Source organism: Notolepis coatsorum, assembly GCF_963971535.1.
Source record: "Notolepis coatsorum genome assembly, chromosome: 7".
In the NCBI taxonomy this organism is placed as follows: domain Eukaryota; kingdom Metazoa; phylum Chordata; class Actinopteri; order Aulopiformes; family Paralepididae; genus Notolepis; species Notolepis coatsorum.
The window spans coordinates 101,252,198-101,274,465 of record NC_140171.1 but is presented as its reverse complement, the minus strand read 5'-3'; the positions used below and the strand labels follow the sequence as shown (position 1 = coordinate 101,274,465).

The 22,268-nt window shown below is 46.3% G+C and overlaps 1 protein-coding gene across 2 annotated transcripts in view; it reads right to left on the bottom strand.

Annotated features, from left to right (window-relative positions):
* Nucleotides 1-235: 235 nt before the first annotated feature.
* LOC311232105 (platelet-derived growth factor subunit A-like) overlaps nt 236-22,268 on the bottom strand; it is a 36,744-nt gene continuing 14,711 nt past the window's right edge. The window contains exons 5-6 of one of the 2 annotated variants that reach the window (XM_084318790.1): nt 6,676-6,802; nt 236-959 (exon numbers count right to left, since the gene is read on the bottom strand). In XM_084318790.1, the coding sequence (XP_084174916.1) occupies nt 946-959; nt 6,676-6,802 (141 nt within the window). In that variant the 3' untranslated portion in view covers nt 236-945. The remainder of the gene's footprint in view (nt 960-6,675; nt 6,803-22,268) is intronic. The other variant, XM_084318791.1, reaches the window with a different exon arrangement.

The following is a 22,268-nucleotide window of genomic DNA, read 5'->3' as shown; positions in this document are numbered from 1 at the left end:
AATCTCACAGGAACACACACCCACACACACATGTGTACATATGCAAGCACACACACACACACACACACATACACACATGCATACACACACATACATAGGCAAGCATACACACACACACACATACATGTGAGCACACACACACACACACGTATACACACACAGCACAAACAAAGGCGACTGCATATTTATAAATAGTTTATTAGTATCAGTAACTTGTACAGAAGATTTTCTCTCGTTCTTGACAAGGATAATATACCGGAAATGGAAACAGATAGCCGTAGAAAATAGAAAAGAGGTTATAAAAATAAGAGGATATACTTGTGGACATGTGTTCTTCCGCTCAGGAGGAGATAATAAAACCTCAGAGTATAAAAACCTAATCCCAGTCATTGTCCACAGATGGAATCTTCCAGAACCCTTGGAAGGATCCCAAGCAGTTTATAATCCCATGTCACGGAGCAGCGTGTGGCCTCTGTACCACACCGTCCAGGCGTCCCGCACCACCAGAGTTCACGTCAAATCTGACAGCGATGCTTTTCACGAGCTGTTCATCATTTAACCGCCGCCACGTTCAATGAGGAAGTCTTTTTTCCCCCGCTGATGAAGCCAAACGTGTTTCTTTAAGGTTTCTTAGAAACTTTAGTTTATTGTTTTCTTTTTCTTTTTTAGGAATTACATCTATGGGATGAAGGTTGAATATTTTTTTACTTTCCAAGTCAAATACCGTGAAGGTCACTGGACAAAAGCGTATTGGTTTTACAATCCCTTCGACACCGCTGGGCTGTGTCTGTCATCAACACAACAAAACTTGTCATACGAGAGGAGGTTGCCGTCAGAAAAGATGATACAGGGGGAAGGAGCTCGTCCTTGTTCAAAACTATAAACGTCCTTTTCTTCCTCTCCCCTCAACGTCCATCCTCCTCTCCTTCATCCATCCATCTATCTTCACCTGATGCCTGCTGACAGAAAGAAATGGAGAAAAGAAAAGACACGTTACGGGACAGTTGGTTGAATATCAGGAAACGTCAGAAGAGGGTCATTGTCCCAATGTATGGTTGATATGACGAAACATTGATTTGATGGTTGCAATGAATGAAATGTGGTTGTACGTGCGGCACGGTGGTTTAGTGCTGTTGCCACATTTATTTATTTATCCTTTATTTATCCAGGAATGTCCCATTGAGATACAAGATCTCTTCTTCCAGGGAGTCCTGACCAACACGGCACACAAGTTTCAACATAAAACAGGGCATTAAACAAAAAACATACAATTCAAATATAAATACAGAAGGCCATTTGTGCAGTGGCAAGGAGCATAATCACATCAGCAATAGCATCAGGTAAAACAGTTACATGTTTCATGAAGGGCTAATCGTAGCATACCTTTAAAAGCATTTACAGTAGGAAGTGCCTCTAGACAAAGTTTTACTTGCAGCGTATTCCATAAAAAGGGAGCATAGTGGGAGAATGCAGCTTTACCAAGCTCTGACTGCATCAAAGGAACATTTAAAAGCATCCCATTTGCTGCTTGTCTGGTATTAAAAAAGCAAGTATAAAAGGACAGAAGTCTGGAGATATATAAGGGCAGCTTACCTAGCAATGACTTAAGGATAGAAATCAACATGTGTGATTGTCTTCTTTGGTACATGTTGGAATGAACAAACGGGCAGTTTTGTTCTACATTTACATTTAGTCATTTAGCTGACGCTTTTACTCATAGCGACTTACAAATTGTGAACAACAAGTCAGCAGGAGGGGTACATTTCTGGCAGGGTCAGTGGCATTATTCGGGGGCGACAGTGGCTCTGGAGGTAGAACAGTCGGTTCAATTCCCTCTCCTCCCGGACAGAGTGTCGAAGTGTCCTTGAGCAAGACACTTAACCCCTAATCGCTCCCAATGAGCAGGTTTGCACCTTCCATGGTTGCCTCCGCCGTCGGTGTGTGAATGTGTGAGTGAATGCGTAAAATGTGAGGAACAAATTGTAAAGCGCTTTGGATAAAAGCAGTTATATAAATGCAGCCATTTACCATTTTACCATCACTGTGGAGTGAGGACCGAGCATAGCCTACAATTCTTATTTTCTACACGCTTGGCTGTAGTTGTGCCAGGAGATGTGTGTGTGTGTGTGGGGGGGGGGGCTTTGAAGGGAGGAATCGAGGGGAGGAGGAGGGGTGTTTAGCCGCCCTGAGGGAGGTATGGTTTTGGGTGGAGAGGAAAGCCTCAGTAAATACCTCAGATCTCTTATCAGCTCATATTAGTGTGAAGAGGCACTGTCAGGCTGGAGCCCCATTCACATGGGACACGGACTAACACACATACCCAGACAGTTGTGCATGCACACGCACACACACGCACGCACACAGACACACACACACACACACACACACACACACACACACACACACACACAAGCACACACAAGCACACACATATACTCTACATCGTATCTCCAATCACCCACACAAACATGCATGTGCACAAACACACACACACACACACAAAAACACAAAGAAGCGACTCTGTCACAGAGTCAACACTGTCTCTTTCTCACTTGCACGCATAAACAAACGCCAAAAGACAAACACACTGGGGGTGACAATGGCTCAAGAGGTAGAGCGGTTGTCTGGTAATCGGATTAGTTCCCATCAAAGTGTCCTTGAGCAAGATACTTAACCCCCATAACTGCTCCGGATGAGCAGGTCGGCACCTTGCATGGTTGCCTCCGCCATCATTCACATTTACATTTAGTCATTTAGCTGACGCTTTTATCCAAAGCGACTTACAAGTTCTGTACGACAAGTCAGCAGGAAGGGTACAACTCTTACAGCTGAGTAACAATTATGTTATGCTTTATAGAAAGGTAAGGTCTATGTTTGAACTGTGAAATGCTTGATAGAAAGGTAAGGTCTATGTTTGAACTGTCGAAGGCTTGATAGAAAGGTAAGGTCTACAGTATGTTTGAACTGTCGAAGGCTCGATAGAAAGGTATGGTCTATGTTTGAACTTGAGGCGTGATACACACACTTACACTTTATATTTATTGATAAAGGATTTGCACTACAACTCGTACACCTACTGTGAATTGTACCTAAATTGCACCTCGTCCCATTTCTCCATTTCTGCCTTGCACTATATAGTATTGTATATTAGTACACTGCACAGTATTGTATATTGTATGGTAACTACGTCTATTCTGCATCGAACATTGTACATATGTCTAAACTGAACACTGTGACCTCATTTTTTTACTTCTAATTTTACTATGTTATTTTATTTCATACTTATCTTGTCTTGCACAGTCTCTGGAGCGCAACAGTAAGAAGCATTTTGTATAAAAGTATTCTGTACTTCTGTATGACAACTATTAAAGAAACTTGAACTTGAACTTGATAGAAAGGTAAGGTCTATGTTTGAACTTGAGGCGTGATAGAAAGGTAAGGTCTATGTTTGAACTTGAGGCGTGATAGAAAGGTAAGGTCTATGTTTCAGATTCAGATTCAGACAACTTTATTGATCCCGCGTGGGGCAATTCATATTTGCAGCTTCACCAACAAGCAACAAAGACAAACAAACAACAAAACATCGGAATCACGGCGCGCCCGTGGGACACTTTTCCGTTTCGGCGAGTTTATTCCACGTTTGCGGCTTTCCTTTTCTAAGCATTTTCGGGGCTACATGTGAATGAGTAAAAGTTGCGGGACGCCCAGATGTTTCCACGATAGAAAGCTCGCGTGGATCCCATAATAGGCTCACTTAATACAGCGTTTTTAAAATCACGCGACATTTTCAGGGTCGCGAGCCGACCTTTTCCGCGACCTTCGGCACGCCGAGAGGTACCCGTGGATTTAATCTCGTGAGGATCGGGGCAATATTCGGCCCGTGGGAGCAGTCACGGCTTAATACAATTTTCAGAGTGCAGAGGGGAGGTGTGCAGAGGGGATGCCACACTCATGATTCTGCTCACAGCCCCGTTTTAAACTTTTAAGGTGTGGCAGTCAGCTCGAATCTGATTGGCTAGTAACGGTTTTGGACTCTACATACATGAATCACATGGTTGAGGCTGGAGAAAGAGACCTACCCCCTGCCTCCTCTCCTCTATAGCTGCAGTGAGCACAGTGAGTCTGACAGTGTGTTAGAGGGAGTGAGAAGGAGAAGAGGGAGACATTTAAAAAAAAAAAAAATTATAACACAGATGCACAGATGAAAAAGAATGTAAACTATATTAAAAAAAAATTATATATATATATATATATTTTTTCATATTTCATATTTGATATTAATTCATATTTTAATAGGGAGGCCTGGCTTCCATTGGCTTCCATAAGGATTCGCCACTGCCTATCTTTAATGGACAGGCCACTGAACCAGCAGATAAAAGAAAAAGTTAGGAGGCTTTCAATAAAAGAACTATAAAAAGTGCTCAGGATTCTCGCACTAACATTAAAAGAGTTCAGCTTTCTCAGCAGGTAGATCCTCTGCTGACCTTTTTTAACAATAGACTCTGTATTTAGGTTGAACTTCAGTTTACAGTGTCGAACACAGTTCCCAGGTATTTGTACGATTCAACAATCAGGACGTCCTCATCGTGAATTACACTAGCTACACTGGCTTGATGATCGGGGTTGTGTCTGAAGTCAATTATCATGTCCTTAGTCTAACTAGGGCCTTTTCTCACTCACTCTATTCGTTTCTATTTCGTTCCGTTCTGCCCGTTCCGAGATCTGATCCGAACTCCCCCCCCCCCCCCCCTCTCCCCCCTCTAGTTTGTGTACACACTTCAGTCTGGGTGCGCTCTGGGTTTTGTTTACGGTTTGCGTTTTGAGCTTGTAAGCTTGCCGTAGTCGATGATGTCACGCTCGAAATGTAAACACAGGGAGTGTTAACACGGAGACTGGAGAATGGATGTTGATATAAAGAAACAAATAACTAATAAATATGAAGTTATATTTGAACCTCTGTTGTCAAGCCTTGTCAATATAACCCACCCCCCTTTTCTCACGAATGGAACTCTGTTATAGAGTCCGCTTTTGATCGTTTTGCAGGGTTAACAATAACGCTAAGCTAACGGCTAACGCTAACGTTACTACATGCAACATACTAGTAACATTGCTCGCATCGATTATATTGAATGTCATTGATCTACTGGTCGACCGAAAATGTAAACGGGAATGTCTTAACACGACTGCGGACTCTGGATGTTGATATAAAATGAACAAATTGCCAATAAATATGAAGTTATATTTGAACCTCTGTTGTCAAGCCTTGTCAATATAACCCACCCCATTTTATCACGAATGGATGGTGTTGTAGAGTCCGCTTTTGAGCGTTTTGAGCGATCTACTGGTCGACCACGGCCGACTGGTTGGGCACCACTGGTCTAATAGAAATAAATGCATTCGAACAATGTATAGACATAGCAATGGGAAACAAAATGTATGACGTTATGTCAGCACCAGGCGCCACGCCCGTGAAAAGGTACAAGCTCGCAAAGCCACACCCCCCGTTCTCCCGGGACCGACCCCGAGACCACCTCTGCCAGCTGATCCCGTTCAGCGGGGGGTGAAACGATTCAGCCCCGTTTCGCACCCCAAAAGGGGTGAGTGAGAACACTGCCCCCCGTGCTCCGGGACGGTGATTCGATACAAAAGGCTGAGTGTGAAAGCCCCCTTAGAGACATTGAGGTCCAAGTAAGTCTCATCACACCAATTCACAAAGTCGTGAAGTACAGGTCCATGATCAGTTTCGGAGCGCTGCAGTAGGGATACCAGGACAGTGTCATCTGAAAACTTGAACTTGAGGCGTGATAGAAAGGTATGGTCTATGTTTGAACTTGAGGCTTGATAGAAAGGTAAGGTCTATGTTTGAACTTGAGGCTTGATAGAAAGGTAAGGTCTATGTTTGAACTTGAGGCGTGATAGAAAGGTAAGGTCTATGTTTGAACTTGAGGCTTGATAGAAAGGTAAGGTCTATGTTTGAACTTGAGGCTTGATAGAAAGGTAAGGTCTATGTTTGAACTTGAGGCTTGATAGAAAGGTAAGGTCTATGTTTGAACTTGAGGCTTGATAGAAAGGTAAGGTCTATGTTTGAACTTGAGGCTTGATAGAAAGGTATGGTCTATGTTTGAACTTGAGGCGTGATAGAAAGGTAAGGTCTATGTTTGAACTTTAGGCTTGATAGAAAGGTAAGGTCTATGTTTGAACTTGAGGCGTGATAGAAAGGTAAGGTCTATGTTTGAACTTGAGGCTTGATAGAAAGGTAAGGTCTATGTTTGAACTTGAGGCGTGATAGAAAGGTAAGGTCTATGTTTGAACTTGAGGCTTGATAGAAAGGTAAGGTCTATGTTTGAACTTGAGGCGTGATAGAAAGGTAAGGTCTATGTTTGAACTTGAGGCTTGATAGAAAGGTAAGGTCTATGTTTGAACTTGAGGCGTGATAGAAAGGTAAGGTCTATGTTTAAACTTGAGGCTTGATAGAAAGGTAAGGTCTATGTTTGAACTTGAGGCGTGATAGAAAGGTAAGGTCTATGTTTGAACTTGAGGCGTGATAGAAAGGTAAGGTCTATGTTTGAACTTGAGGCTTGATAGAAAGGTAAGGTCTATGTTTGAACTTGAGGCTTGATAGAAAGGTAAGGTCTATGTTTGAACTTGAAGCTTGATAGGAACCCACACACTCACCGTTGTCTGTCTCGGAGTGTTGGCTGACGTGCCGCTTGTTGGTGCACATGCACTCCAGGTGCTCCTCCAGCCTCACCTGCACCTCCCGCAGCTTGGGACGCCTCCTCACGTACTCCACCTTAGCCACCTGGAGACGGAGACGGAGGCGGGGTGGAGGAAAGACAGAGAGGGGCGGGTGGAGAAGAGATGGTTGAAATATACCAAGGGCCTGTGTGTTTATACGCATAACGAGCCTGTTATATAGGTTATATGTCTCTTTCTGATTGCATTCCCATTGGTGAAGTATAAACCCACACTCAGGCACCCTCTCTCTCTCTCTCTCTCTCTCTCTCTCTCTCTCTCTCTATCTATCTCTCTCTCTCGCTATTTCTCTCTCTCTCTCTCTCTCTCTCTCTCTCTCTCTCTCTATCTATCTCTCTCGCTATTTCTCTCTCTCTCTTTCTCTCTCTCTCTCTCTCTCTCTCTCTCTCTCTCTCTCTCACACACACACACGGATGTTCAATCGGGGAGTGAAGCCGGTAGAGCTCCAGGAGTGATTGGATTGCACAACAAGCGTCTCTGTGTCAAGTCTCAACAGAATCTGAGAGAGTGGGAGTGGAGCTGCTTTTGCCCGGAGTAAAGAAACAGTAACTCACTGATAGGAACAGTGGTTCAGCTGAGGTGAGGATGATAGGTGGGGGGTGGTAGTGGTTCAGCTGAGGTGAGGATGATAGGTGGGGGGGTTCAGATGAGATGAGGATGTAGGGCACTGCCTAGCCGTTAACTTCTCCTTATTAATTGTGCAAAACTGTTAATACATGCAAATAAACATATTTCAACTGTGGTTTGTATGGAATGTCTTGTGCAGACAGGTGGTTATGTAGAGGATGATTCTTCTGCTACTGTATCTCAGCATCAGATATCTGAATTAAAACATGGTACGTTCCAGGCAAATGCACACAATGACAGACACACATGGTATAATGACAGACACACATGTATAATGACAGACACACATGGTACAATGACAGACACACATGGTACAATGACAGACACACATGCTACAATGACAGACACGCATGGTACAATGACAGACACGCATGGTACAATGACAGACACGCATGGTACAATGACCCCAAGGCTCTGAACTCTTTTGCACACATTAATTAAGTATTGAGAGGTAATGTGTTTGAATATCTCCTCCTGTGATGTCATCAGAGGACATCCTTGTGTTGTGTTAATTACAGCTCAAGGAAATTATATAGATGAATAAATAGCAATCCCCTATTGCAGGGGTTCTCAAACTTTTTCATACCGCGACCCCATTTTATTTAGGATTTTTTTTTGCGACCCCACACGTGTATCGCGTAATTTCAACATGGATATAATGAATATTAAAATAAAAGCACACGTTGTTGGAACTTGATCATGCATATTTATTAGCAAATTACAGCACAATGTTATTAATGAAATTAATGAATATTATAAAACTGAATTGTTTCTGTATACACATTTATAAAACGATCGAGGTATATTTAGCCAAAATATTTTGGCAGAACTTTCAAATGTGTTCACATGTACTTTTCAAGAATAAACAAAAACGAGACTTAATGGGAAGGGTGTGCTTGTACATTTGAACATAGTTCCATGATATGTGGCTGCGTTGTGCTGAGAAAGAGGAGCAGATCCGCTTCTACTCTGAGGCGAGATCTGTATTTATTTTTTATTAATGTCAGAGCCGAGAATCCCGCTTCACAGAGGTATGTTGATGCAAACGGGACAAGCTTTCTCAGCGCAGCATTACACAGCACTGGGTAGTCGTTCCGGACTGATATCCAAAACTTTGCGAGGGCCTGTCCAGTGAACTTGACTTTCAGTAGCTTGTCACAAGAAAGATCGATGAACGCCTCCTGCTCAGACAGTGGTAGGCCTGTTGCGTGATGCGCAATGAACGGATCTTGGATCCAGTTGCTCAAATAGTGCGTGCTCTTTCTTTCGGGGAAATAATTCCGAAATTTATCAATGAGCCCTTCTATGTGGCTACAGATGATGGGCTTCAAATCAAAAGCAATCAAAAATCTAAAAAGCTCTCTGGTTTCTCTGTCTTTGCGATCCAATTGGCAACAATAAACGAAGCATGTAGTTATTTTTCGTTGACGGTTGTTGCAGTTTTCAGCATAGTTTTCTCTGCTCTAAAACCGTAGTTTTTAATCTGAAAGAAAGCTAACGGTTCCGTTTTAAATTCAGGATGCTTATTTTACAAGTGCCACTGTAATTTACTTGGTTTAAAGCTCTCGTTAGCAAGGATCTCGTAACACAAAACGCACTGTGGTCTCGGGTCATCTTATTGGCCAGTCCAAGTAAATCCATATGCCAAGTATTTAGGATCTTAACTTCTTTTACTCCGTTAGTAGTGCTGGTATCGCTGACGCGCCGCTTCTGAGTCTGACAACAAACCTATCCATTGCGAGTGTCCAGGTTAAATTAATCAAATCAGCTTTATATGCTTGGCCTGGAAAGTCCCCCCCCCCCCCCTGGAAGTGCTTTAGTTACGAGACAGCGTCGATCACAAATATCTGAGTACACATTGACTCACAAAAGACCAGACGATATACCTGCATGCACGTCGCGGCACTTTGCAGTCCTCTGACTCACAAAAGACCAGACGTGGCCTCAGTGATTATACCTGCGCAGGATGTATGAGATGGGTATTGAAATACTGTGTCTCCATTGATGCAGGGGCGAGACATGGCAAATACACACAGCGGCCAGGTGGAAAACTCGATCTGAGTTGGGCTAGCGGATTTTCGCTTGATCTTTTTTTTTGCCAATGCGCACGGTCACGTACCCGCGACCCCAATTTGGGTCGCGACCCATAGTTTGAGAACCGCTGCCCTATTGCAATCCTTATCTCATCTAAATAATTTCATCATTCGATCATTTATCTTGGCTGAATCTTGACCTTCTGTAAAAACAAACCCGAATGGCACTCATAAGGATGCCCATGTAGGTACCAGATATGTTCAGTTGACTAGTTCTGGGTCAGTTTTTAGTTGTCAGTGGGTCTTGGACTTCCTGATGGGCAGACCCCAGAGCAGGCAACTGCACCTCCTCATCCATCACTCTCAACATAGGGGCCCCCCAGGGCTGTGTTCTGAGTCCCCTCCTCTACTCCCTGTACACACATGACTGTGTGGCACAGCAGAACAACAACACAATCATCAACTTTGCTGACGACACAGTAGTGGTGGGCCTGATCTCTGCAAACAACGAGAGGGCCTACCTGGAAGAGGTAAAGGTTCTAGCGGGATGGTGTCAAGAGAACAGCCTCTCCTTGAACGTCAGCAAAACAAAGGAGATGATTGTGGACTTTAGGAGATCTGGGGTCAGGGACTACAGCCCCCTCAGCATCGACAGGGCACCGGTTGAGAGAGTGAACAGTTTTAAGTACCTCTGAGTCCACATATCTGAGGACTTGACATGGACCACACACATTGACAGTGAGTCAGAAGATCCTCAAGAACTTCTACTCATGCACAATAGAGAGCATCCTGACTGGCAATATCACCTCCTGGTTTGAGAATAGCACTGCACAAGACCGTAGCAGACTACAGAGAGTGGCCCGTTCAGCCGAACGCACAATTGGAGGTGGGCTTCCCACTCTCCAAGACATTTACAACAAGCGGTGCATGGGCAAGGCTAAGAGAATAATCAAAGACTCCAGCCACCCAAACAACTGCCTCTTTGAACTGCTGCGGTCAGGCAAGCGATACCGGAGTCTCATGGCAAGCACAGAGAGACTCAGAAGGAGCTTCTATCCCCAGGCCATCAGGATGCTCAATGAACAATGAACAATAACAAACCATCAACACACCCACAGCACACACACGCACTTTAAATAAACAACACACTGTAGCACCCACTTAACCACTTTAGACACTAACACACTTTACACTTTATATTTATATTATTGGTAAGGAAATTGCAATCATTCTCATTCCTTATTCCTTATTGCACCTCACCACCACAAGGTGGCACCACAAGCTAAGCTATACCTCACCATTTTTGTACCAGCTGTACATACTGTATATATATAGGTATACTGAACAATTTTGTTGTTTACACTTGTTTACGTACTTGACTTCTTGACTTTCTATTTTATACTTATATTATACTTATTTTATACTATCTTCTTATTATCTAGCACACTCTCAGGAGCAAAACAGAAAGAAGCATTTTATGCAAAGTATTCTGTATTTCTGTATGACAACTAATAAAGAAACTTGAAACTTGAAACTTGAACCCCCCTTCCTCTCCTCTTCCCACTCCACCTCGACCCATGCTTCCATCCCTCCATCCAGGGCCCAAAATTAGAGCCTGCCACCCGCCATTGGCGACCAGATTTTAGGTTTGGCGAGTGACACCGAGAGGTCTGTCCGCCATGTGGCGGGTAATACACTAGCCATGTAATATAATTAAAACTGCTGTGTGTTTTGGTCTTACGACTAATTTGTGGCTTGTTTACCGACGTCACATCCACTACTCTTCTGTCCTGACTGCCCGTGGCGCCTGCTTGCACTGTAGGGAACTAACGTTAGCTTAATAACGTGAAATGGGTTACAAATATGTGGAACTATGGAAGGAGTAAGCCGACGCTAAAAAGAAAACCCACCGCGGCAGCGAGAGCGGGACCACCTAACAAAAAAACATGATTGAGGAGGTTTAAGTTAGGTTTACAAAACCTTCACATTTTATTATGTTCTGTTAAATCCTGCAAAGAGGGTAGAGTGAGGAGTCTGATGATGTTTAACAGTAGGTTACAATTTAAGCTTAAGATTGAATTGACATGTATTGATTGATCAATCATAAATAGATATATTAAAATAATTTGCTTAAAATTTTACTCTGGCCTCTTATTTACGTGTGTATTCTTCAACGTAATACCTTATCTACTTGAAATGTACTGAAAATCCTTTATATATATATGTGATTGAATTTTTTTTTGGTCGGTAAGAAATATGCTTGGCGGGTAGATTTTTCCCATCTACCCGCCACTGGCCGGTGAGCCAAAAAGTTAATTTCGGGCCCTGCCTCCATCCCTCCTCTCCCTCCTCTCCCTCCTCTCCCGCCTCTGTCCTCCTCTCCCATCTCTGTCCTCCTCTTCTGACAGCGTTTCATTCGCTCTCAATCATCAATCTTCTTTTCACTCTTCCTGTCGCTCTCCCCTCACAATGAAACCGTGACATGATGATATTGTCATTATTTTAGCAGATTGCAATATAACGGTTAACTGCAATATCATTTGAAGCAGTAGATCTGTTTGTTTGTTTCATTATTCACAATGTTGTACATTAATAGAAGGCTGCGTCAAGACAATGGCCGTCACAGTGTGAGGGTTTTAACACGTACCAAGAAAGAAGGAAAGGGGAGGACTGGGTGGTTTTCCTGTAGCCAATAGGTCTTTATCACAATTTACATCATTGTTTTAAGTTTTAAGCTCAGAATCTGTTTATAAATTATTTATAGTGTTGTTGTTGACGGTGGGGTCATGGATGGCAGTGGTTTAACCCTTTGCCGTGTGGCAGTGAAAGGGTTAACCTTCTGTATTGTTGCAGTGAAAGGGTTAACCATTTGGTAGTGTGGCAGTGAAAGGGTTAACGTGGCGACGCTGCCCTGCAGGACCCAGGGGGTCATTTAACACTTGGGTCCTACCGATGGACTGTAGGAATATGGTGCAAGGGAGCCGGGCCATCAGGATGCTCAATGACTCTGTGTAACATCAACCCACCCATCTACACTCACTGCACACACATCCACATGCACACACTCACTTTAAACAAACACTCACCTTAACACTCACTTTAGACACTTTAAAAACTTTAACACTACATCATATTTGATCTATTTATTAACGAGATTTGCACTACATCCATACCTCATTTTTGCATTTTGCATTTATTTTTTAAAAGGTTACTTCATTGTACTTTCATTGTACTTAGGTTGTACTTTAGTTTGTATATTGTATATTGTATATTTGTATAGTGTTGGGACTTTATTCCTCTTTTCAATTCAATTCAATTTATTTAATGACCACCCAGCCAGGCTGGTGGAATTTAGTTTCAGTGCAGATTTCATAGCAGTTCCAACATAAAAACATAAAAACATAGAACATATAACATCACTTACAGCGTACATAAAAGAAAACACAATTACATAGATATAGTTCAGAGTTTGTCCATGTCCATGTCAGCAGAGGTAAGGGGGGTTGCGGGGGGTACTACAGGGGGGGGGGGGTGCTACAGGGAGTTCAGTGTCCGTATGGCAGTGGGGAAGAAGCTGTTTTTGAACCGGGTTTACTTACTTTTTTTTTACTGTATGAAGCACATTCTCAGGGGGCTCATACAGAACCAAGCATTTCACTGTAATGTACTGTACACAGGGCCGCCTCAGGGGGTGTGCGAGCAGTGCGGTCGCACAGGGCCTCGCGGGAAGGGGGGCCTCGCAAAAAAAAGATATTTTATTTTTATTTTATTTTTATTTATTTTTTTTTTTTTTTGCGAGGTCCCCATTCCTGCAAGGCCCTTTTTCATCACAGACCTAAAATCTAGTTTTGCTTACATGCTTATATATTTCACATTAGACGTTTGTAGAATAGTGTTCCGGTTTCTGCGGCTCTGCTGCTCTGCAGATAGACACGTTTGTAGAATAGTGTTCCGGGCTCTTCCCGGATCCACGAGGGAAGGGGCTACAGTCAGCCAGGTACAGGATCTATTCAGCGCTATCCAGAGGAGCGAGTGGATGTCTTTTGAAAAGCAGCATGGAGCAGAAAAAATAACACTGTGTGCCATAAGCTTGTTATCAATACCAAGTATGATGGTTATGCCAACTTTGCCAAGACGAAGAGGATGTTCGGCAGATGGACTGAAGATGAAAGTTGTTGCATGTTAGAACCTTCAGTCAGGCTATAGCTATGTCGGCTAGTTGTAGCAATTAGCTAAAGGCAGGGACGCGTAACTAGCGTTAGCTAATGCTAGCTAGCTAGTTACCGTCCCTGCCTTTAGCTAATTGCTAAGTTATCGAGTGCTAACGTGTGGCAGATAAACTAGGACTCCCAAGGGACTGGTACTTTTCATCTCCACGGAGAATGCGTCGATGTCATCTTTTTCCAACTTTGCCATTGATTCTGCTTTAGGGTGAGTTTTTCATGCAACCTATTCTATTCCCGCCATTGAGCTCTCTCTCTCTCTCTCTCTCTCTCTCTCTCTCTCTCTCTCTCTCTCTCTCTCTCTCTAAAACACAGTGCTTCCCAATCCTCTCCTCGAAGCACCCCAGCCGTTCCATGTATTTGTTAAATTCCACCACCAGCACACCTGATTCAACTTAACAAGCCCTTTATTAGTTGAATCAGGTGTGCTGGTGGTGGAATTTAACAAATACATGGAATGGTTGGGGTGTCTCGAGGAGAGGTTTGGGAACCACTGCTCTAACACACACACACATACATGCTCTCTCTCTAACACACACACACACACACACACACACACACACACACACACACACACACACAGACATGCTCTCTCTCTAACACACAAACACACATGCTCTCTCTCTCTCTCTCTTTCTAACACACACAGACATGCTCTATATCTCTCTCTAACACACAAAATGACATGCTCTCTCTCTATCTTTCTATCTCTTTCTAACACACACACATATACATGCTCTCTCTCTAACACACACACACAAACAGACATGCTCTCTCTCTATCTCTCTCTTTCTAACACACACAGACATGCTCTATCTATCTCTCTCTCTTCAATTCAAATAGGCTTTATTTCACATTCTTGTATTTCTCCCAGTAGGTATGGGAGTTTTGAGTTATTGTCCATGTTTTCAAAGTCTCTTTGGGTGTTTGCAATTTGTGGGAAGTATATGTCTTGGTATAGTGGGCAGGTTGTTAAGAAGTGGAGCTCGGTTTCGACCTCATCTTGTGTGCAGTGGGTCTGTCTTCGCTTGGGAGCCAGGTCTGCCCTTTCTCGATGGCTAGGCTGTGCTCGCTGAGTCTCAGTATTCTGCCACTGTGTACTCTCTGTTTAGGGCCAAATAGCATTTCAATTTGCTCTGGTTTTGGGTTGTTTCTTTCCAATGTCTCTCTCTCTCTCTCTCTCTCTGGCCTTGCTCTGGTGGAGGGTCAGGGGCATTGCCGGGTCTGTGCAGCGATAACACTGTATATTAATAATAATAATAATAATAATAATAATAATAATAATAATAATAATAATAATAATAATAATAATAATAATAATAATAATAATAATAATAATAATAATAATAATAATAATAATAATAATAATAATAATAATAATAACTTCGTTTTATATAGCGCCTTTCAGAGGACCCAAAGTCGCTTTACATAGGGGGGGGGGGGAGATGACAAATTAACAACATAGTGGACAGACACAACATATACATATAGTGAGAAAGTTAGGGGTTGAAGGCCAAGTTGAAGAGGTGGGTTTTGAGCAGTTTTTTAAATGAGTCCAGAGTTGGGGCGGTGCGGAGTTCTGCGTGGAGGGAGTTCCAGAGGGTGGGAGCTGCCACACTGAAAGCTCTGTCCCTGAACGTCCGTAGTCTGGTTCGGGGGATGGAGAGCTGACCAGTGTCCGTGGATCGCAGGGACCGTGACTGAGTGTAGGGGTGGAGGAGGTCAGTGAGGTACTGAGGTGCCAGGGCGTGAAGGGATTTGTAGGTGAGCAGGAGGGTTTTGTAGGTGATGCAGGATTTGATGGGGAGCCAGTGGAGGTGGATGAGGATGGGGGTGATGTGCTGCCAGGGTTTGGTGCGGGTTAGAACCCTGGCAGCTGAATTTTGAACATACTGGAGCCTGTCCAGGGTTTTGCTTGGGACCCCGGACAGGACCCCGTTGCAGTAGTCCAGGCGGGAGGTGACGAAGGCGTGGATGAGGGTCTCAGCTGTGGTGTCGGGAAGTGATGGTCGGAGTCTGGAAATGTTTCTGAGGTGAAAGAAGGCGGATTTGTTGAGGGAATTGACATGGGATTGATAGGAAAGGGTGGAGTCCAGGATAACGCCCAGGTTGCGGACCTTAGGGGATGGGGAGATGGAGCAGCCGTCAATGTTGAGGGTGAGATCCCCAACCTTCCGGAGCAGAGCCTTGGGTGCCACAACCATGAGCTCGGTTTTATTGTTGTTGAGTTTGAGGAGATTAGATGACATCCAGGTTTTTATTTCGTGAAGGCAGTAGAACGGGAGCTCTCTCTCGCTCTCTCTCTTGCTATATGTTGACTGTATCATGCCCAGCCTCGGGCAGCGCTATTATTTAAGAATATGTTGACTGTATGAAAAAAAAAAATATATATATATATTAATTTATTTATCTTTTTTTTACCTTTTAGGGGGGGGGGGGGGGGGGCTCACGTTTAAATCTCGCACAGGGCCTCGCATTTCTCCCAGGCGGCCCTGACTGTACATGTACCTTATACTTGACAAATAAAAATAAAAACTTGAACTTGACTTACTTCATTCCTGGAGATATAGGTACTGCGATACCAGGTCGATGCATGGAGTGGACAGAGCAAAAGCCCCTATTCAATCTCCCTGTTCCAAAAATCCATTTAATTATGGTCCCCGGGTAGGAGACATTAAACTGATAAGAACAGATACTTCACTTGATCTTAGTCATAAGGCTGAGAAGTGTCTATGCCTTCGCTGGTGTCGAAACTGGCCACCGTAAATATCCAAACCCTCCACCCCCTCCTAATAGACAGTCTCCTCCCCACCGCATGTATATATTCTCTCCCCGCCGTATGTATATTTCTCTCCCACCCACCCACCCCCTCCAAATGTACAGTCTCCTCCCCACCGTATGTATATTTCTCTCCCACCCACCCACCCCCTCCTAATGTACAGTCCCCTCCCCATCATATGTATATACTCTGTCAGGATCTATGGGTATTGGGTAACAGTACTGTATATTTGAATACCGTTTATGTCACAAATGTATAAGTACTAAATACCTGTATGTCCCGATGCCATAAATGTCATGTATGTTGTGTATGTCATAAATGTCAATATGAATTGAAAATGGGGGACCCTGATGTAAACAAGACAAACGTCTTTCTCTGGTCTGCATCCCCTTAACAATTGTGTGTATTGAGCCGTACTGTATTGTACCCATTCTGCAATCTGTTAAATAAAGTTTTCATTCATTCATTCATATGCAAGGGGTCTATCTCCCATTGAATTCCCCAGTGATAATGAGTACTGGCTAAGCGTCCCGCTCTTAAGCCATACCGAGATATACCTCATCTCATGTACCTATTGTACTCCATCAACGAAAAAAACAAATACACCCCTCACCTGCCAGGCCCCGCCCCTAGTGGCGTGCTACTTAGTACTGGGCATGGCCACCACTCACTCTTCCTCGGAAAAAATCGTTTCCAAAGAAAAGTTTCCCCAAGGGAACTCAGGGCACGCTAAGAGCGGGACGCTTAGCCAGTACATATATCGTACTTGCATCCCGTCCCGCTCTTAAGCCATACCGAGATATGGGGTAGAGCGGACGCGAGGCCCGACAGATGCACCCCCTGAGGACCCGTAAGCCCACATCAAGGGGAAAGGGGAGTCCCGTCACCCCATCCTTCCTAATGAAGAGGGGGCGCAGTCAACTCCACCCGAGTGCGAACAACAGGGAACTAGAACCCCTTGAACACACAGCACAGGCGGAACCACGTGTGACACAACACACTGTGGCCCATACCCACACACCCCTGCTACCCCACCAAAGGATGGGAAGCAGGAGAGGCCACAGACCTCAGAACCGCCTGGGAGACAGAACCCCCGGTCATGTCCATGAGGTAAAACCTTACGAAGGGACCCGGGGAGGACCATGAAGCTGCAGCACAGATGTCCTCCACCGAGGCCCCACCCAGCAGAGCGGCAGAGGCCGCCACCCCAAGGAACTCTGGATATTTTTAGGCATGAAGGCAGGATTAGGCCGCAGAGTGGCACCGCAATCGGAACGAAAGACAGGCACTCTGGTCGTACCGAGAGAGCACAAAGCACACCCACGCGTTCAGCGGAGGTGACGGCCAGCAAGAACGCGGTCTTGAACGACAGCTGTTCCAACGGCGCTTGCTCAAGAGGCTCAAACGGGGCCAAGGACAACCGACCGAGGACCAATTGAAGATCCCAACTCGGAGCCAAAGAGCGTTTTACCGGCTTAACGCGTCGGGCGCCAAGCAGGAAACGCTTCACAAGAGGGTGACTGGACAAAACATCACCCTCAAATCCCTCATGATAAGATGATATAGCTGCTGCATATACCCTCACCGTCAAAGCCGACAGTCTATCAAAGAGAGACTGGAGGTAAACAAGGACAGTATCCAGGGGGCAGGACACCGGTCCCTGCCCCCCGCCTTACACCACTCTTGGAACATACGCCATCTGCCCGCGTAAGGGCGACAGTGGAGGGAGCATGCGCATTCCGGATGGTATCAACCACAGAAGGGTCCATCCTCTCCAGACTTACCCTCTCACCAGCCAAACCATCAGACGTTGGCACAACACCGGGTGCTGAACAGCGACCTGTGTGCTTGAGTGAGGGCCTTCGCTGACCAAGGAATAGGCCATGGCGGAGCTACCAGTAGCTGGATCAGGACCGGGAACCACACAGCTGCGCCCCGGTCCGGCGCAATCAGGATCAAGGACCTGCACTCCTCAACGTACCCGCCCCAACAACTGACCTAACAGATGTATGGGGAAAGAATCCCAGGCGGCACGGCATCGGTCCCAGACCTGCTTGGCTATGTCCGGACGTAATCCCCACCTGTCAGGATGAAGACCGCCCCGCGACATTACACCTGTACCCACATTCACCCTGCCGGGGATGTGGGGAGCCCTCAGGCCGTGCAGATGGAGGACGCCCATAGCCAGCCGCCCGCCGCCCGGTGCAGACGGGGGGAGCGTACTCCTCCCTGTCTGTCCATATACGACACTGACGTCGTATTGTCCGTCCTGATCAACACCGTTTGAGGACCAGAAGGACCGCTTTCAATACCAACACATTGAACGTAGCGCAGACCGGGCAGCATGGTTTGCCAGCTGCCCCCTACTGCGTTGGCCCGACGCATCTCCAGCGAGGGAGGCGTCGGTGAAAAACGTGACGTGTGACAGCCTACTGCCCATGGGGACCCCCCTGGTGAGGAACCCCCCAGGGCGAGGTCCCCCAGTACTGACACGGGAACCTTAGCCGCTTCCACTTGCCTCTCACCGGGTCTATTTCCATACTGGAAAACCCACCTCCGTAACCCCCTCCTGGGGTGAAGAGGAGGCCAAGAGGGACCACGGAATGAGCAGATGCCATCATACCGAGCAGGCGTATAACAGACAGCGCCGTAACCGTCCTAGGACGGAAACTCCCGAGCGTGTCGCCAACACGCTCTGAGAGGGATGCCCATAGCACTCCAACCGTTGACTGGGAAGAGAAGTACTCTACTTCCAGTCTACAGCAAACCCCAGGCTGGTAGGAACCTGCCTGGTACGAGACCCGACGATCCACCTTGACCGCGAAGGACCAGAACGTCGTCAGGGCAGAATACACTTCGTAACCCCTGACGACGCAGAGGCCCCAGTGCGGCCTCCACGCACTTGGTGAAGATGCGGGGAGCCAGAGAAAACCGAACGGCAGCCTCTGGTACTCATACGCTAACCCTGCAAAGGAAGCGTAGGTAAGCCCTAGGATGGACGATCGGAGATGCGAATACGCATCCTACAGGTCTATGGAGGAGAACCAGACCCCTACCTGACAGTGTTCAACAGGTAGGAGACGATCCAAAAAATGCCGAACCTTCCCATGGGACAGGTCCAGCATGGGTCTGACACCCCCCCTCCCGATTTCTCAGGCACCAGAGAACACTGGGAGGAAAACGCCACGACGATGGCTTGCTTCGTCCACAGAGATTGGATCTCGTTGACCAGAGCTGTCACTGCTGGTGACCCTGACAATAGGGTCTGTACCAAACCCGAAAACGGGTGGGGTTGTGTAAATACAAGTCCTCGCCTCAGCGTTCTCTCCATCCACCTCGACATATGGTACTGCTGTAGCCATATGTGACAACACTCCCAACGCACCCACCGCCATGTGGCGCAGGTCCGCCAGGAACTGTAGATAGGCGGCCCGGTCCCACCCGCTGTGCGTAGCCAACCCTGGACCCGTGCGAGCAGAGCGTTCCGTGGAGTCGGAGCGGAACCTGACACAACCCACGAGGCAATCACACCCAAGGGGGGACCCCGATAGAAAGGGCCGGTTTGATACGGGGGAAGCTGACATCAATCTAGGTGACAAAAGCCCCCCCACTGAACACCCCTCCAGAACATGCTGAGGAGTTGTTCTGCAGCCGGACATGCAAGGCGTGAGGACCCCATGGGTTCCTACACACCGTAGCCCTGCAGTGATATTACTACCACCTAAATCACGCGCACCTCTTCTTTTCAGACCACTGCCGATCTCGCGGGAGTGGGAGGCACCAACATGATACCTGGCCTGGCGAAGGCGAGGTCGGGAAAGCCTGCACTGTGTGCCTCAAAAAGGTTTCGAGCCCCCCTGCTGACAACACTTATAGTTGACAGACGTAACACCAGGCTCAACTAACACAGCTTATGGTGTGGGAGCCGCTTGACAGCACAACATTCTCATGGACAGACCCAGGCTCAGCCATCAACTGGGTGTCAGCCCCTGTCCCCATGAGAAGCGAAAAGTGGGGCCGCACGCGCTTCAACGTAAGGCACACGGCCCGCAGCCAAAGGAAACAATCAGAGCCCCCTTTTTCCGCTGGTGTTGGGGGAGGGAGTGATCGGAGAGCGGGCTGCTTGCGGCAGGACGGCGACGGCTTGTATATTCCAAACCGAGCCCATCCAACATGGCCGTTCCCTAGGCCGCCAAGGCTGTCGGCCTTGTGGACACCTGTCGATTCAACGCCCAGGATACCTCTGGCGGGGGAAAACATGGCCGCCTGTCGAGGGCCTCGTCATCGCCGCTGACGAGGCTGTGCTCTCTCTTCTTCTGGCTGCGCGGTGTGAGGCGGTGTGGGGCCTAGGACAATACCGCCCGCGCTCCAGCGGAAGACAAAAATCCTCTGCGGAGAGGGGAGCCCTGAGCGGTTATAGCTTGCGGCTAGGTCAAAGCTAATAACGTCAACAACCTCGCGCGATGTGTCGACGTCGGCTGGCCCTCAAGGCCCCGCCACCAGACACCATTTTTTTATAGAAAAAAACAGCAATTCGAACACAGTTACTAATCGCTGCCAATTCCATACCGTGGCGGTACAGGCTTTAGCAGCCCACCAGCCACTCGCCGGGCCAACCCACCTCATGGCGTCGGCCGGGCGGGGCACTGTTTCAACATGTCAAAAGCAAAGGACTGATGCAAACACGGAGCACCAGTGGTGGTTGCAAACAGCAACCTCCACTGTGGTGTGCACCATGAAGGGGTTAATGAATAAATGAACTAACACCACGAACATACTGTAGAATGGGCAATCCTATGCACACGACGTTAAGGGTAGGCGGACCAAGTTCAAGTTTCAAGTTTCAAGTTTCTTTAATAGTTGTCATACAGAAGTACAGAATACTTTCATACAAAATGCTTCTTACTGTTACGCTCCAGAGACTGTGCTAGACAAGATAGTATCAAATAACATAGTATAGCATGTAAATTAGAAGTAGAAAGTGAGGTCACAGTGTTCAGTATAGACATATGTACAATGTTCGATGCAGAATAGACGTAACTGAGTTACCATATAATATACAATACTATGCAGTGTACTAATGTACAATACTATATAGTGCAAAGCAGAAATGGGATGAGGTACAATGTAGGTACAATTTACAGTAAGGTGTACGAGTTGTAGTGCAATCCTTCATCAATAAATATAAAGTGTGGGGAGTGGGTGCTACAGTGTGTTTGTTTAAAGTGAGTGTGTGCTATAAAGTGTGGGGAGTGGGTGCTACAGTGTGTTTGTTTAAAGTGAGTGTGTGCGTGTGGATGTGTGTGCTATGTGCGTTTGATGGTTGTTGTTGTGTAGTGTTCATTGTTCGTTGAGCAGCCTGATGGCCTGGGGATAGAAGCTTCTTCTGAGTCTTTCTGTGCTCACCTTGAGACTCCGGTATCGCTTGCCTGACCGCAGCAGTTCAAAGAGGCAGTTGTTCGGGTGACTGGAGTCTTTAATGATTCTCTTAGCCTTGCCCCTGCACCGCTTGCTGTAAATGTTCTGGAGGGTGGGGAGCCCCCCTCCGATTGTGCGTTCGGCTGAACGTGTCACTCTTTGTAGTCTGCTTCGGTCTTGTGCAGTGCTATTCCCAAACCAGGAGGTGATGTTGCCAGTCAGGATGCTCTCTATTGTACATGAGTAGAAGTTCTTAAGGATCTTCTGACTGACTTGGAACTTCCTTAGGCGCCTGAGGAAGTAGAGGCGTTGTCGTGCCTTCTTCACAACACTGTCAATGTGTGTGGTCCATGTCAAGTCCTCGGATATGTAGGCTCCGAGGTACTTAAAGCTGTTGACTCTCTCAACCGGTGCCCCGTCGATGCTGAGGGG